This window comes from Podarcis pityusensis (genome assembly GCF_964106645.2).
Source record: "Podarcis pityusensis genome assembly, chromosome: 12".
In the NCBI taxonomy this organism is placed as follows: Eukaryota; Metazoa; Chordata; class Lepidosauria; order Squamata; family Lacertidae; genus Podarcis; species Podarcis pityusensis.
In genome coordinates, this window is record NC_138037.1 from 34293844 (window position 1) to 34306788 (window position 12945).

A 12945-nucleotide genomic window follows, 5' to 3' on the forward strand; every position below is an offset into this window, starting at 1 on the left:
GTTTCTCACTGAAATTAGTTGTAGCAATCAAATTGATTTATATCTGCTTCGTAACTAACCTTGCTTTGATGTTCCATTTTTAATTGGGGCAAATGTCAAGGAGATGCATTCTCAGAAGGAGATGTCATCTCTCCAAAGCCATAATTTACAAATAGATAATGAGAAGACCCAGCAAAAATAGCACCAATTAGAGCTGTGTCTAAACATCCCAAATTAAAAATATGCTTAAGGTCTCAGCATCTAACATTCTACATCCCTCCTTAAAAATAGGCAAATTGTATATAAAAGAGAGAGTGGTGAACTAAAAAGAGAAACTTTATGTTGTGTGTGTGAAATTTCTTCCACTGCAGTTCACCTGAATTGAACTATTGTAATTAAAAAATATCAGCTGCCTATAATTGATTGATGATGGGTCCAAGATACTTCTGAATTTCTCTGTAGTTTCAATTTTTAATTGGGAGTTTACCAAACAGGTGTCATAAAAAAGTTATGAGCTCATGGCATTTCTACAGATTTGGGGTTTTTTTTTAACAATTATCAGTTTAATTGGTCTTGCTCTGCTAAGGATACAATCAACAGAAATCCAGGCAACCTTGCATCTATGCCAAAAGATGAGAACAGCTTATTTTGCTCCCAGTTTCAAAACAGAAAACAGTTAATGACTTCATCACAATTCAAAGTTCCAACATTTTAGCTTAAAGAAACCCATATCTCACCTTTTCCCCAGTACATCTTTGGTTCCAACATCAGGATGGAACTTATATGATGCACATTTGCTTGTGATAAGGTGGCACTGTGAGCTTGCCCAGAAAGGAATCTCATTTTCATTAAATCTGATGGGTTTTTATCTGTAATCTAATTTTTCATAGAATTGTAGTGTTGAAAGGGACCATGAGGGTCATCTAGTCCAACCCCCTGCAATGCAGGAATCTTTTGCCCAACATGGGGCTCGAACCCACAACCCCGAGATCAAGAGTCTCATGCTCTACCAACTGAGCTATTATCATACTTAGTGTTCTGAGAAGCAGTGAGCACATTCAGAATAATCATTTGATGCAGCCCTGTACCAATTAAGACTGCGTGGAGGGATTGCTTATTTGATTTTGTATGTGTGTACATGAATAGATACTCTGTAAGCTTAGAAGATAATCCCTGGACTTAGAAAAGTATCACATCATTCAGGGAGAGAGGCTTCAAACATTGTCTTTAAACCAAATCACTCCATGCCCCCAGCAAGTGTAGAGGTGCTAGCAGCTACACACTGCCATGGCAGCCTTCTTGCCACGGCAAACAAGGGTTTTGCTTGTCTTTTTCTCGTTTTGCTTTGTGATTAGCATTGCCAACAAAGAAAACAGCTTGCAGAGTCTTGTGCTCAATCTAGCAAGGATAAGAAAGGTCGGTGCCACAAAAGCGAGGGGCATCATTCTCCATGATGGATGGATGGGGAGAGGGACATCTGGAAGTAGGTATTCCAGGTGCTAACAGCAGCAGTATTTTGAAAACCAGTGTCCACTCAGTAGACATAGAACGGAATAAAGATGTTATTGTGTGAACTTGCTCTATAGCGGTAGAACGGAATGCTGGATTTGTCACTGCCATTGTAAGATTAGCTGGAAACCCCAACATTGCTGTCCTCCTCCTCCTCCTCTTCAGGATTACAAGTTCCCCTGGCATGACTGTGTGATATATATAAATGGAGTCTTTATGCAGAAAACAATTTATTCCTTTATCCAGAGACAGACAGGCTCTTTTGTTCTAGTTAAATCCACTGAGTCAGGCATGCTGCCACTGTAGCACATATTGCCATGCAATGTGATGGAGCTCTCTTGTTTTTTTGGTTCCCCACCCCCACCCCTGCAGAAACTGCTCTCCGAAGTGAAAATTCAGGTGGAAAACCCCATCCAAGATATAAATGTCAAGGTCACTGCAATCTGCCCTGATGGAAGTAGAAAAACCGGCGCGGAGGGATGCAAAAACGTGAAATCCACAGCTGAAGTACGAGCATTCCTTTATTCACAAAGGAGGCAAAATATTTCATCAATGTTTTTATAATAGCTTTTTCAGTGGAAGAAATATTTGGTATGGGTTTTAAAGTAAATATCTGTGGGTCGTAGTCTTAGGCCCTCCAGATTGTTCGTGGAGTTTATTTCTTCGGAGCTTTGTTTTCCAGTTAAATCCATGGATAAACATTTCTGCTCCATGGTTAGCAGTAAGCAGCTGCTTTTTCAAAATTTCCCCAGGCTTCCAGGAATGAGACATTGCGCCTGCTTGAAAGTTTTGATCCTAGAGCTAATCAATTAAAGTACATTTTAAATAACTGGTGTGAAGGCATGCAGTTATTTTAAAGATGTGCCCTGAGGTTTTTGCTTCATTTCCTAAACCATTCAGAGTTCCTGATGGATGGTCATCAGAGTCATCTTTATTATTACAGCACACATCTTTGCCCATGGCTAATGTTCTAGGGGTGCTGTGTGTTGTACCCCTAGCTTCTTCATTTATACGCTCCTCTGTGTATGTGAAGCTCCTCGGGTAAAACTGATAAGCATTTTCAGATTGTGAAGCTGACGTGTAAGCCACATTTCACATTTGCAGTGGATGAGTAGACTGGGGCATTAAAAGCATCACCAAAGGCAGTAGCTTGCCCACAGTTAAGGAGGCCAATTGTGCAGTGTGTTTTTTTCTTTCAGCCCTTGCAGCTTCCATTCTCACAGAGGCAAGCCGCTTTTTCAACTGAGTACAGTGGTACCTCGGGTTAAGAACTTAATTCGTTCCGGAGGTCCGTTCTTAACCTGAAACTGTTCTTAACCTGAGGTACACTTTAGCTAATGGGGCCTCTCACTGCCCCTCACCTCTGGCACACAATTTCTGTTCTTATCCTGAGGTAAAGTTCTTAACCCGAGGTACTATTTCTGGGTTAGCAGAGTCTGTAACCTGAAGCATTTGTAACCTGAAGCGTTTGTAACCCGAGGTACCACTGTAGTAGTTTGTGGCAGCTGCTACAGAGGGAAACATTAAAAAAAAAAAACACACACAGTACTAGTGGCACGTAAAGTTCTGCTTGCATGTAAATTACTTTTTGTTGGTGGCCTCAGAATGCAGCATGCCAATTCAGGGAACACCAATGCAGAAAGATCACATATAACTGCTTGAGTGATTAAGCTTTTTCATTGCTGTGCTTGTTGCTATTAATGACGATCATTTATATGGGACCATCTATGACAGCATACACATTGCGTCCAAAGCTTTTGGGCAAATATCACATTGAAGGTGGTCCTAAGAGAGGAAAGAGATTCAGCTAGTGCTTGTTGGTTTAAAATTATGGTTAATTCTAATAGGCCACCCTGTCTCATTCAGGATGATATCTGAAAACAATTCAGAGAGAGAGAGAGAGAATGGTGACAGGTATTTTCTCCCCACACCGCCAAGAAGTCAATATTTTAAAAAGAATATATGCTTATAAATAACTTGCATTTTTCAACAGCTTCTATAAAGCCCCAGTACGATATAGGTCTGCTTTTCAACGATACAGTAAAAGAGTGCTTCTCATTTTTTATATTGCAGGTGCTCTTCAATATTTCCATTGCCATGAAAGGATGTGGTACAACTGAAGGAAGAAAATACATGACGCTCAAACCGCTTGGTTTCAATGAATCAACCAGAGTTAATATACACAAAATATGTGCTTGTCAGTGTGAGGGCAGCGTAAAGCACAAAAGGATATGTGTCGATGAAACATCTCAGGATGCAGAGACTTCGAGCTCCACCGACAAATTCTCTTCTGAGCAGTGCAAGATGCCCAAGGGCCATTTAGTGTGCAGTGGTCAAGGAGACTGTGTAGATGGGAAATGCATTTGCCACAAAACCAAACTTGGCACAATATATGGTAAATACTGTGAAAAAGATGACTTCTCCTGCCCTCATCACTTGGGAAACTTATGTGCTGGTAAGCTCCAGAATTTCACTGTATTTTACCAGTTCAGCTTTTAGTCTTTTTCAGCTAAACCCATTTTCCAGAGAGCAAGCTCCATCAAATCTAGCAGGGCCTCTAAGTAAACATGCACAGGATTTTTCTGTTAATTAGATTTGTAGCTTGCTTTAACCCTAAGACCAAACTAAGTCACACTATTGCTAGGTAACACCATGTACCTACAGCAGCATCAATTTCCATAGTTCCTCACAAAGTTACATCTGCAGAAATAGACAAATGTGTGGCCTCAAGAAGCGTACAATATAAAAGGGAGGGGAGGGGGGACCAGCAAGGAAAGGGAAAGAAGAGGTGACAGAAGAGCAGCTGTGGGCAAGTTCAGATATACGTACTTAAAACTTTATTGCTGGTGGGATTGAAGCAGATAAGTCAAAAACCACACCCGAAGAAGGAGAGAGTTAAAGGAAAGGGTATTTGTTCGTCCAGTCTGGAGAGAGCTCCACACATCATGGACAGCGACAGTGAATGGATGGACTCATTTTAAGAATCCAGGAAAACTTTGGATTGGTTAAGGGTATGAAGAGTCTGGAATGAGCTGGCTAACTTGCTCCTCTGAGATGATGCCAAATAGTCTTATGCTACACAGTGCCCTTGACAAAAGAGCTTTCTCTTTCTGCTGGGGAATCCCCCCCAAAAGAGCATGCACACCAGATTGATTGATTGATTGATTGATTGATTGATTTACATACATACATTTGATGCAAATTACTGACACTAAGGCAACTCAGCTTTTTTTTTGCTTCCATTTTCAGGAGAGTTTGCTAGTTGCCAAAATATTTAGCAGTGTGCAGAAAAGAAAAGAAAACAAGGTTGCTCACCAGTAGCTATTGTTCTTCGGCAATTTATCCACACGCAGTCCCATCCTTTGGGAATCCACTCCCAGGTTAAAATCTGACAGTGGGGATCTTAAGGAGGGAAATAATGTCGCCTTGGGTGTGACCAAAACAACCAAGTGTTAGGAAAGTTCCCTCCAACTTGAAGATATGCCTTTTGATGACATTCCTGCCATGTGAACTCCCATTTGCATGTGGATTCCTTCCCAAGGGCAATAGTTTCAAGTAAGCAACCTCATTAATTTCCCCAACGGCTTGTGAAGTAGGTTAGTAAGTGAAGCTGGGAGTTGATAACTTGCCCCGGGCCACCTAGGGAATCTCATGGCTAAGTTTTTCTTCAGTTATAGTCCACTGTCAGGTGTTCTTTACCTCAGCTATGTCCATCACATGAAGAGTGGCCATGCTTGCTGGCCCAACCATTGTGTCCTTGCTACACCACACACACACACACACACACACACACACACACACCATGCATTGTGCGGAAGTGTGGTGATCCTTCTCTACATGTGTAGGTTCCCCTTGTGGTGTAGAACCCCACACAAATGTTAACCGCAATACCTAAGAAATGGTTTTGTACTGCGTAAGTCAGGGGTGGAGAACCAGATGTTGCTGGATTACAGCTCCTCTTATCCATTGACCATGAGTCATGTTGGTTGAGAAAGGTGAGAGTCAGCATCTAATGATATCTGCTGGCATATGTAGCTTGTGGTTTAACAACTATCCCTTCTTCACAGTATCGGTGTATTTATGGCACCAAAACTCTACTGAAAAACAACCAAACTGATAAATATTTTTAAAGAGCTCTCAATTTTAACCCACATACCCTTCTTAAGCAATTTTTTTTTTTAATGGAACACATTAATTGTACACCTCATCTTCCCACCCTGATATTCTCAGGCAGATCAATTACCCATTTCCCATCTCTTAAGCATCTTTAGTGATGCTTTACCACAGTTTCACTAAGAAGCAAAATATGTTACCATCTTCTTTAAACCAATAATCACTTAGAGGTATAATAAGTTTTCAGAAGCTGTGATCCATAAGGCTCGGCACAGGAGACCTGGAAGCCCCTCTCTAGTGAGTCATGTACCCAGGGCCTCACCCATTCCTTCTCTGCCCTTGTAGGCAACGGTGAATGCGAAGCAGGCAAATGCAAGTGCTCTAGCGGCTGGGAGGGCGATCGTTGCCAGTGCTCGTCATCCTTACGAAAGCACTGCATGAATTCAAATGGCCAGGTCTGCAGTGGAAGAGGAACTTGTGTGTGTGGAAGATGCAAATGCACCGATCCCAGCAGTTTGGGCCATTTGTGTGAATTCTGCCCTACTTGTAGAATAACTTGCAGTGACAAACGGTATGTTTCCTCAGATCAAATTATTATTTGTTCTTTTTTTAAAAAAAATTGCAGTCTCCAAAAGCAGGTACAGGGACGCGGGTGGCGCTGTGGGTTAAACCACAGAGCCTAGGACTTGCCGATCAGAAGGTCAGCAGTTCGAATCCCCGTGATGGGGTGAGCTCCCGTTGCCAACCTAGCAATTCGAAAGCACATCAAAGTGCAAGTAGAGAAATAGGTACCACTCCAACGGGAAGGTAAATGGCGTTTCCGTGCGCTGCTCTGGTTCGCCAGAAGCGGCTTAGTCATGCTGGCCACATGACCCGGAAGCTGTACGCCAGCTCCCTCGGCCAATAAAGCAAGATGAGCGCCGCAACCCCAGAGTCACGACTGGACCTAATGGTCAGGGGTCCTTTTTAAAGCAGGTACGGGCAATATATACTGTACATTCCTACTGGCACTTCTTTTACTGCTGCCTTGTGGCATCTTACCAATGGGCTGGTGATTCCAAGGAATAAAAACCACAGCATTGATCCATATTCTACAAAGTGATGGTCTTATCATTTCCTGGATACTCGATAGGTTGATCACTTTGGGCTGACCCTCATGAGTTACTGACACACATTATGTCCCATACAAAAGCCCTTCATCAAGGCTTTTTAAGGGCTAAGGACTTCCCCTCTCGTTTGGCTTGCAATGGAAATTAAGGTTGCCCACACTTTTTACTAATCAGTGCCATCTTGTGGAAGCTGAGTACATTAATTGCTCTTCATCCTGCCCACCCCTCAAATCCCAACCTTCCAGTGAGGGTTAAGTTAATGTTATGGCCCCTCATGGAGTGTGTTTTGTGCTTCTTTGTTATTGCCTGAGAATCCTGAACCCTCTTGCTTTGGGCCAGAAGGCTTTGTACAATGTGCTAGGCCGCACTCACAGTGAAGTTGACAAGCTGACATCCCTTTCTGTGACTCCCTGTTGACTCAGGCTATTCATGACTAGAAAGCAACACTTGAATGCTAGTGCTGACACAGGGAAGTGTGGCCTTTCTGTCTCTTCCTGCACCTCTCTTGAGCAACTGCAATTGTTCTTAAGCTACAGATCCCAGAATTCCTCAGAGGCAAAGAATATGGTTGGAAAGGCAATTGTTGGGATACAAGTTGTTGTTGTTTCTCAGGGCAAAGTCTTGGTGGGCAGGATGTGGTCAATCAGCTTTAATTTACCAGTGTCTGTCCTGCATTATCGGTCTGAGAAGTAGCAAAAGACTGGTTAAAATAGACCTTCTGGAACTTTTTCACGTTCTGAAAAGCTCATTGCTAGCTGAGCTCCTAAGGATGCCGATAAGTATTATTTTAAATCCCAGTCATTCAACTATATGTACCGAAGGCTGGAATTTTATTATGTTGTTGAAATTCTGAGGTTTTCTTATATCTGGTTTTTGTGTGTGCACAAATCTATATTATTTTTGCTTTAAGAATAACTGATTTTCAAGATTGCTGTTTTTATTTGTTGTAAGCTGCTTTAGAAGGCTTTGCTCAGAAAAGCAGCATGTAAGTATTTTGAAAGAAAGACTAGTTAGATGGCAGCTTGTGTATCATTTTTGATACCTGGCCATCTTCTCTCTTAAGCAATCTTGAATGGGGGCATGCTGTGCTGTCGCTGTTGCTAGTAACAACATGAAACAAAATGCTGAGTTTATTGATCCCTGGTTTTACTTCATAGTCATGGGTAATCCAGAGAGAAAGATAGATATTCAATTGCGTTTTGGTTTACAGGAATTGTGTGCCCTGTCGTCACTCCAACTCGTCTCAAATTGCGCTGGACCAGTGCAAAACCTCATGTGCTTACAGGTTGCATTATACTGAAAAATCTTCAGGTAAGTGAAAAACAAAATCATCAGTATCAGATAGCCTACAGTTGCCTTGGTGACATAGCGAAGAGACTGGCTTTTGTGGATTGTAGCTCAAAAGAACACTACTGATATTGGGGTTGTTGTTTTTACAGTAGAAGTCATTCCTTGTTCTAGCTAGTATTAATATTTTCACACAATAATTAAAGCAAAATCTCTTTTCTCTTGAGAACATAAAACCTAAATAACAAAAAATGTGGTTGGCTGGCATTGGCTAAATGTCAAGGTCGGGCATTTCTAGGCCTTTGAGAAATTAATTCTGCTAATGACAAAACCAGACACAGTAATACAGGAAGGAATATTTCTATAAGCCTATTATTTCACACTCCACTTCTCCATATACAGCTACTCTTATTCCAACATTATGAGGCGCGAACAGTTGAAGCAAAATGTGCAGTTGATTCTAAGGCTTTTAAAGTATATCCCACCCTCCTATTATCTTGGGAACTGTAGTTGACCCCTCACTGAGTTACAATATCCTGCACCTGTACAAACTTGTTTCCTGGATTCTTGCCGGGGAGGGGGGCGGGAGGCTTGAAATATATGGCATGTATGCAATCTAGCTCTATAAACTTAAGAAACCCTCTCATTCCATATAAACTCCCCCAGAATTAAGATCATGTCCATGATCTCTTAAAAGTACAGACACTACCAGAGGTGGGGCTCTGATCCCTAGAGAAACAGAGGCAGCTTAGTGGTGGCTCCATGAGGCACTGCAGGCAGAGAAAACTGCACTGCATCCTCCAGCAAATTAACCAGGAGAGCTCTTTTAAGCTGTGCAGAATTTCCTGACTCCCACTGAGGGGGAAGGACCTCTAGAACGGGTTGGCAAGGTTTACCTTGCCTGGGCTGGTACACTCCCGCAAAGATGGCTCCATGGGCCAGATCCCGTCTGTGCAGACACGATTTCCAGCACCGCGGAAGCGAGTCCGTGCTGCGCCGGTTTAGCGCAGTGTTTGGGGACTCGCCAAGCGGGCGACTCAGTTCAGAGTCGGCTCATGGGCCGTTTAAATGACACCCGTGAGCTGCTTGTCGCCCATGGTCACAGGTTGCCGATGCCTGTTCTAGAACATGGGAAGGCAAACTAAGGTCCGTGGGCCGGATCAGGCCCAATTGCCTTCTGGATTCAGCCCATGGACAGTCTGGGAATCACTGCATGGATCGCCAGCACACATGTTCTTTCCCTCTCCCTCACACGGGAAGCAGCGGTGCCTCCTCCCTCCCTCCTCCTGGCTTCTTCCCGCCCTGTCTAGAGGAGGAAGGAGGCTGGGCTTTGTTGGTGCCAGCAGGAGCAGCGCTCGAGCAGCCACCATTTTAAGCAGCCCCTCTCCAGAGCCCTTTTTCGTGATGCTCATTGTCCTGCCGCCGCCGCCAGCCCCTGCTGCTCGCAAGACACAGGTAAGCAGTCACCGGGGCTCGTGGTGCTCTTGCATCATTTTTTTTTTCCAAATATAGTCCGGCCCCCCACAAGGTCTGAGGGACAGTGGACTGGCCCCCTGCTGAAAAAGTTTGCTGACCCCTGCTCTAGAACCTTTGAAGACCTGCTGTGACCAACTGGCTACACATTTTGAAGATATAAACATTCAACTTCAGAGAGAGATAATGATGGTGGTTTTAGTGGATCTCTAAAGCTGTGTTTTACCTTCAGTTATTTGTGCACTGCTTGGGGAATAAAATCTAGATAAATAAATCATCACTTGATGCTTTTTGCTAGCAGCAGCAATACTGAGATCAGTGGTGTAACTATAGATCTGCCTAACATGTACATTCCTTGTTTTGGATAATGCTTTTTAAGGATAAGGTGCCTTTTTGTATATATCGGAATAAATATGTCATTTATTATATTATTCAACAAAAGTACAATTATAAATTACTTTATCGTATTAGGGTTTGGCTTTATCTTTTAGGTTTATTGCATGGACCTTTTGAGGGGACAGTGTGAATTTTACTACTTCTTCTTTTTGCAGAATGCACAGCTGATGATCCAAGCCACTTCAGAATCTTTTTCATAATTTTTATAGTTACATTTCTGATTGGGTTGCTTAACGTGCTTATAATCCGACAAATAATTTTGCAGTGGAGCAATAACAAAATTAAATCTTCATCTGATTATAGAATATCTGCAACTAAAAAGGTAACTGATCCATAATGATTTTTTAAAAAAGGAATGCTAGTTGTGTGGAACTTTCTGACCATTTATATTCTTTTCTCCTTTAAGGATAAAATGTTCTTGCCCACTGTTTGTACAAAAACCGTAACTTACAGACGTGATAAGCCTGAAGAAATCAACATCAGCAAGTTACAAATAAATGAAACTTTCAAATGTAACTCCTGAAGACAGGCTGCTTTCTTCAAAGCTTTGTTTTCTCAGTCAAGAAGTTTATTTGAAAGATACTTTGGGGGTTTGTGGTTTGAATACTGTAATGAGAAACTGACCTGAAAGCCTAGTTACACAACATGGCTAGATTTCAAACAGAGCTGCTCCATTTTGGAAAAAACAAATGTGCATTAACTACTGATTAACATGATTAAACCAATTAAAGCACAGATAAATTGGATCGGAGCCAATTCAGTCCCATTGAGGATCAACAGGATCAAATTGGCTTAAATTTAACTGTTCTGGCATAAGCAGGCTTCATACCTGTTCACAACACCACTCTGCATTGTAGCACTTTAACATAACCTAACTTATTTAGTATTTAGCATTGGCACGTAATGCTAATCCAAACTGGTGTTGCAAACGCACTGATCTCACTTTAGTTAAGAAAAGGTTTGGTCTACATTTCCCAAACTATGTAAAGCAAAATGTAGCTGGCACAAATCAGTGACAGGTCAACCGTTGGCGCTTAACTCCTGTTCTGAGCACTGGGGAGAAAGCAGATCAGAAAGGGGGGAAATGTGGGACAAAATACCCACAGTGAGAATTGCCTGCAAAACAAAACAGAAAAGATTGAAACAATTCCTTACCACTATCACTCTGGCCCCGATAACCGCAAGCCTTGATGTCCTACGTTGCACTAATTTGGAGGAGAGAGGCTAAGTATGCTTGCCTACTAAAAACAAAAACACTAACAGAGCAATCTAATCCCCCTACCCAGTCATTGTGGATGGTACTTAGATGAGACGCAGATATTTCTCCAGCCTGACTCCACTGGCCACTCAGGAGAGAGCTCCATCTTCAGCAAGATAGCCCTACCAGCAAGAAGTACCCTAATGCACCTTCCAAAATGGTTGGTGGAAACTGCTGGTGGCAGTAGCCAGTGGAAATGCCCAAAACACAGGAGATGGTGGAGAATCCTGTGCTGACCCCTAACTGCTGCCAGGTCGCAGGCACTCTTCTCTGCACCAGCCTGGGAGGTAGCACAGCCAACAAGTCTTTCCTGCTCCCACTTCTACCTTCCGCCCTGGCTGGCACAAGTGGAACTGACTCTTAAGGCTACCATCCTACAGCATGCTTTGCCTAAAGCTAGTTCTGTTTCTATCCATGGGTCATAGTCCCCATGCCAACATAGGCTTGAAATGCTGAGAGTCCTAGCGGGGGGCTGTGTTCCTTCTGGCGTCTCAGTAAGGAGACTCAACTCGCATCCTGAGAACCACTGCTTTATGCGAAGGAACGAATATGGTGATCCTTCTGTGTTGCATTTCAGAGAACACTAGATAAAAGTATAAGTACGTTTGTATACAGAGCACACTTTATGAATCTCTTTTCTATAGATACTAACTATTCTGACTTTGTTTGCTTCGAGTCTTTCTAAAATTGGATAGAATCATTTTGTGTAGAAGACTGGAATAATCAAAGGGGTTAATCACTACTGGATTTTTTTAAGATAATTTTTTTAAATGGCTCATTGTTACTTAGGAATAATTACTACATCAAGAAGACATGCTAAAGCATTTGACTCAATTTGACCAGGGTGTGTTTTTGTGTATGTGTATACACACACACACACACACACTATATTTTCCATTATATATATGAAATGGAAAATATAGTGTTAGTGCAGGAAAGTGTGAGATGGTAAGCACATGAGAAGATGGCAGTAGAAAAATAGAGCAGGCTGGGTCAGTCACCACTCTAGCTCCTGCAGGTCTCTTGTCAACCAAAAATTAAAGCTGGTATATGTTAGTGTTTTAAAGCTCTGCCCCTGGTCCATGCATGCATGGAACCCCTTTCCTAATGCTATTGGAAGCTCTTTGCATCCATCCCATTGCCTACAAGAAGTATTCCCATAGTGTTGGAGGGACATCTGGAGCTGGGCATTGTAACCCTGTGGATTTTTGAATGAAAAATTATTTATTTTTGGAGATAGTGGAGTTGTGCTCGGCTGAGGCTACAACACTCAAAAACTGCACAATCATAGCACTTTTAGAATTAGAATGTATGCTGTTCTTTGGAAAATTTTGCAACTTCTCTTGCTGAAACAACCAAATCTCTTTGTGTTTTTATTCAGTCTCCCCGATACTTTGCACACTCCTTAAAAAAGGTACGCAATTAGTGCCAATATACTTAAGTATGTCAAGAGGAACATCATGCTATCCACGATTCCTGCATACAGATATGTCAGGTTTTCCTTCTGTTTGCCATGCCACAATCTGTTTCATACTTCAGTATCACTATACAATTCGAACACATCTAATTTGCAATGTATATTTTGCAGTGGTTTCTGATACTTTTTGCTTCCGTCAAGTTTTAATGTGTACTGTATTTTTTTTTGTAAAAGCAAACGTGGATGAGTCCTGTTTTTATAGATTCAGTGCTTAAAATCCGTAGGCTCTTTCTAGGAAAGAGGAGTTCAGAGTAAAAATAATTTCCCGTTGTTCAATATAAGATTAAACACTTTGAAATCACTGCCGTAACTTCTGTTGAAGCTTACTACATGTTTTTATTTAA

General features: G+C 42.1%; 1 protein-coding gene across 2 annotated transcripts in view; it reads left to right on the forward strand.

Moving 5' to 3' along the window:
• Positions 1–12903, forward strand: part of ITGB8 (integrin subunit beta 8) — a 52521-nt gene extending 39618 nt beyond the window's left edge. Inside the window, exons 9-14 of one of the 2 annotated variants that reach the window (XM_080974747.1) lie at positions 1861–1995; positions 3562–3943; positions 5947–6172; positions 7921–8021; positions 10022–10188; positions 10273–12903. In XM_080974747.1, coding sequence (XP_080830873.1) covers positions 1861–1995; positions 3562–3943; positions 5947–6172; positions 7921–8021; positions 10022–10188; positions 10273–10389 — 1128 coding nt within the window. In that variant the 3' untranslated portion in view covers positions 10390–12903. Of the gene's footprint in view, positions 1–1860; positions 1996–3561; positions 3944–5946; positions 6202–6558; positions 7526–7920; positions 8022–10021; positions 10189–10272 lie in introns of those variants that run through there. The other variant, XM_080974748.1, reaches the window with a different exon arrangement.
• The last annotated feature ends 42 nt before the right edge of the window (positions 12904–12945 follow it).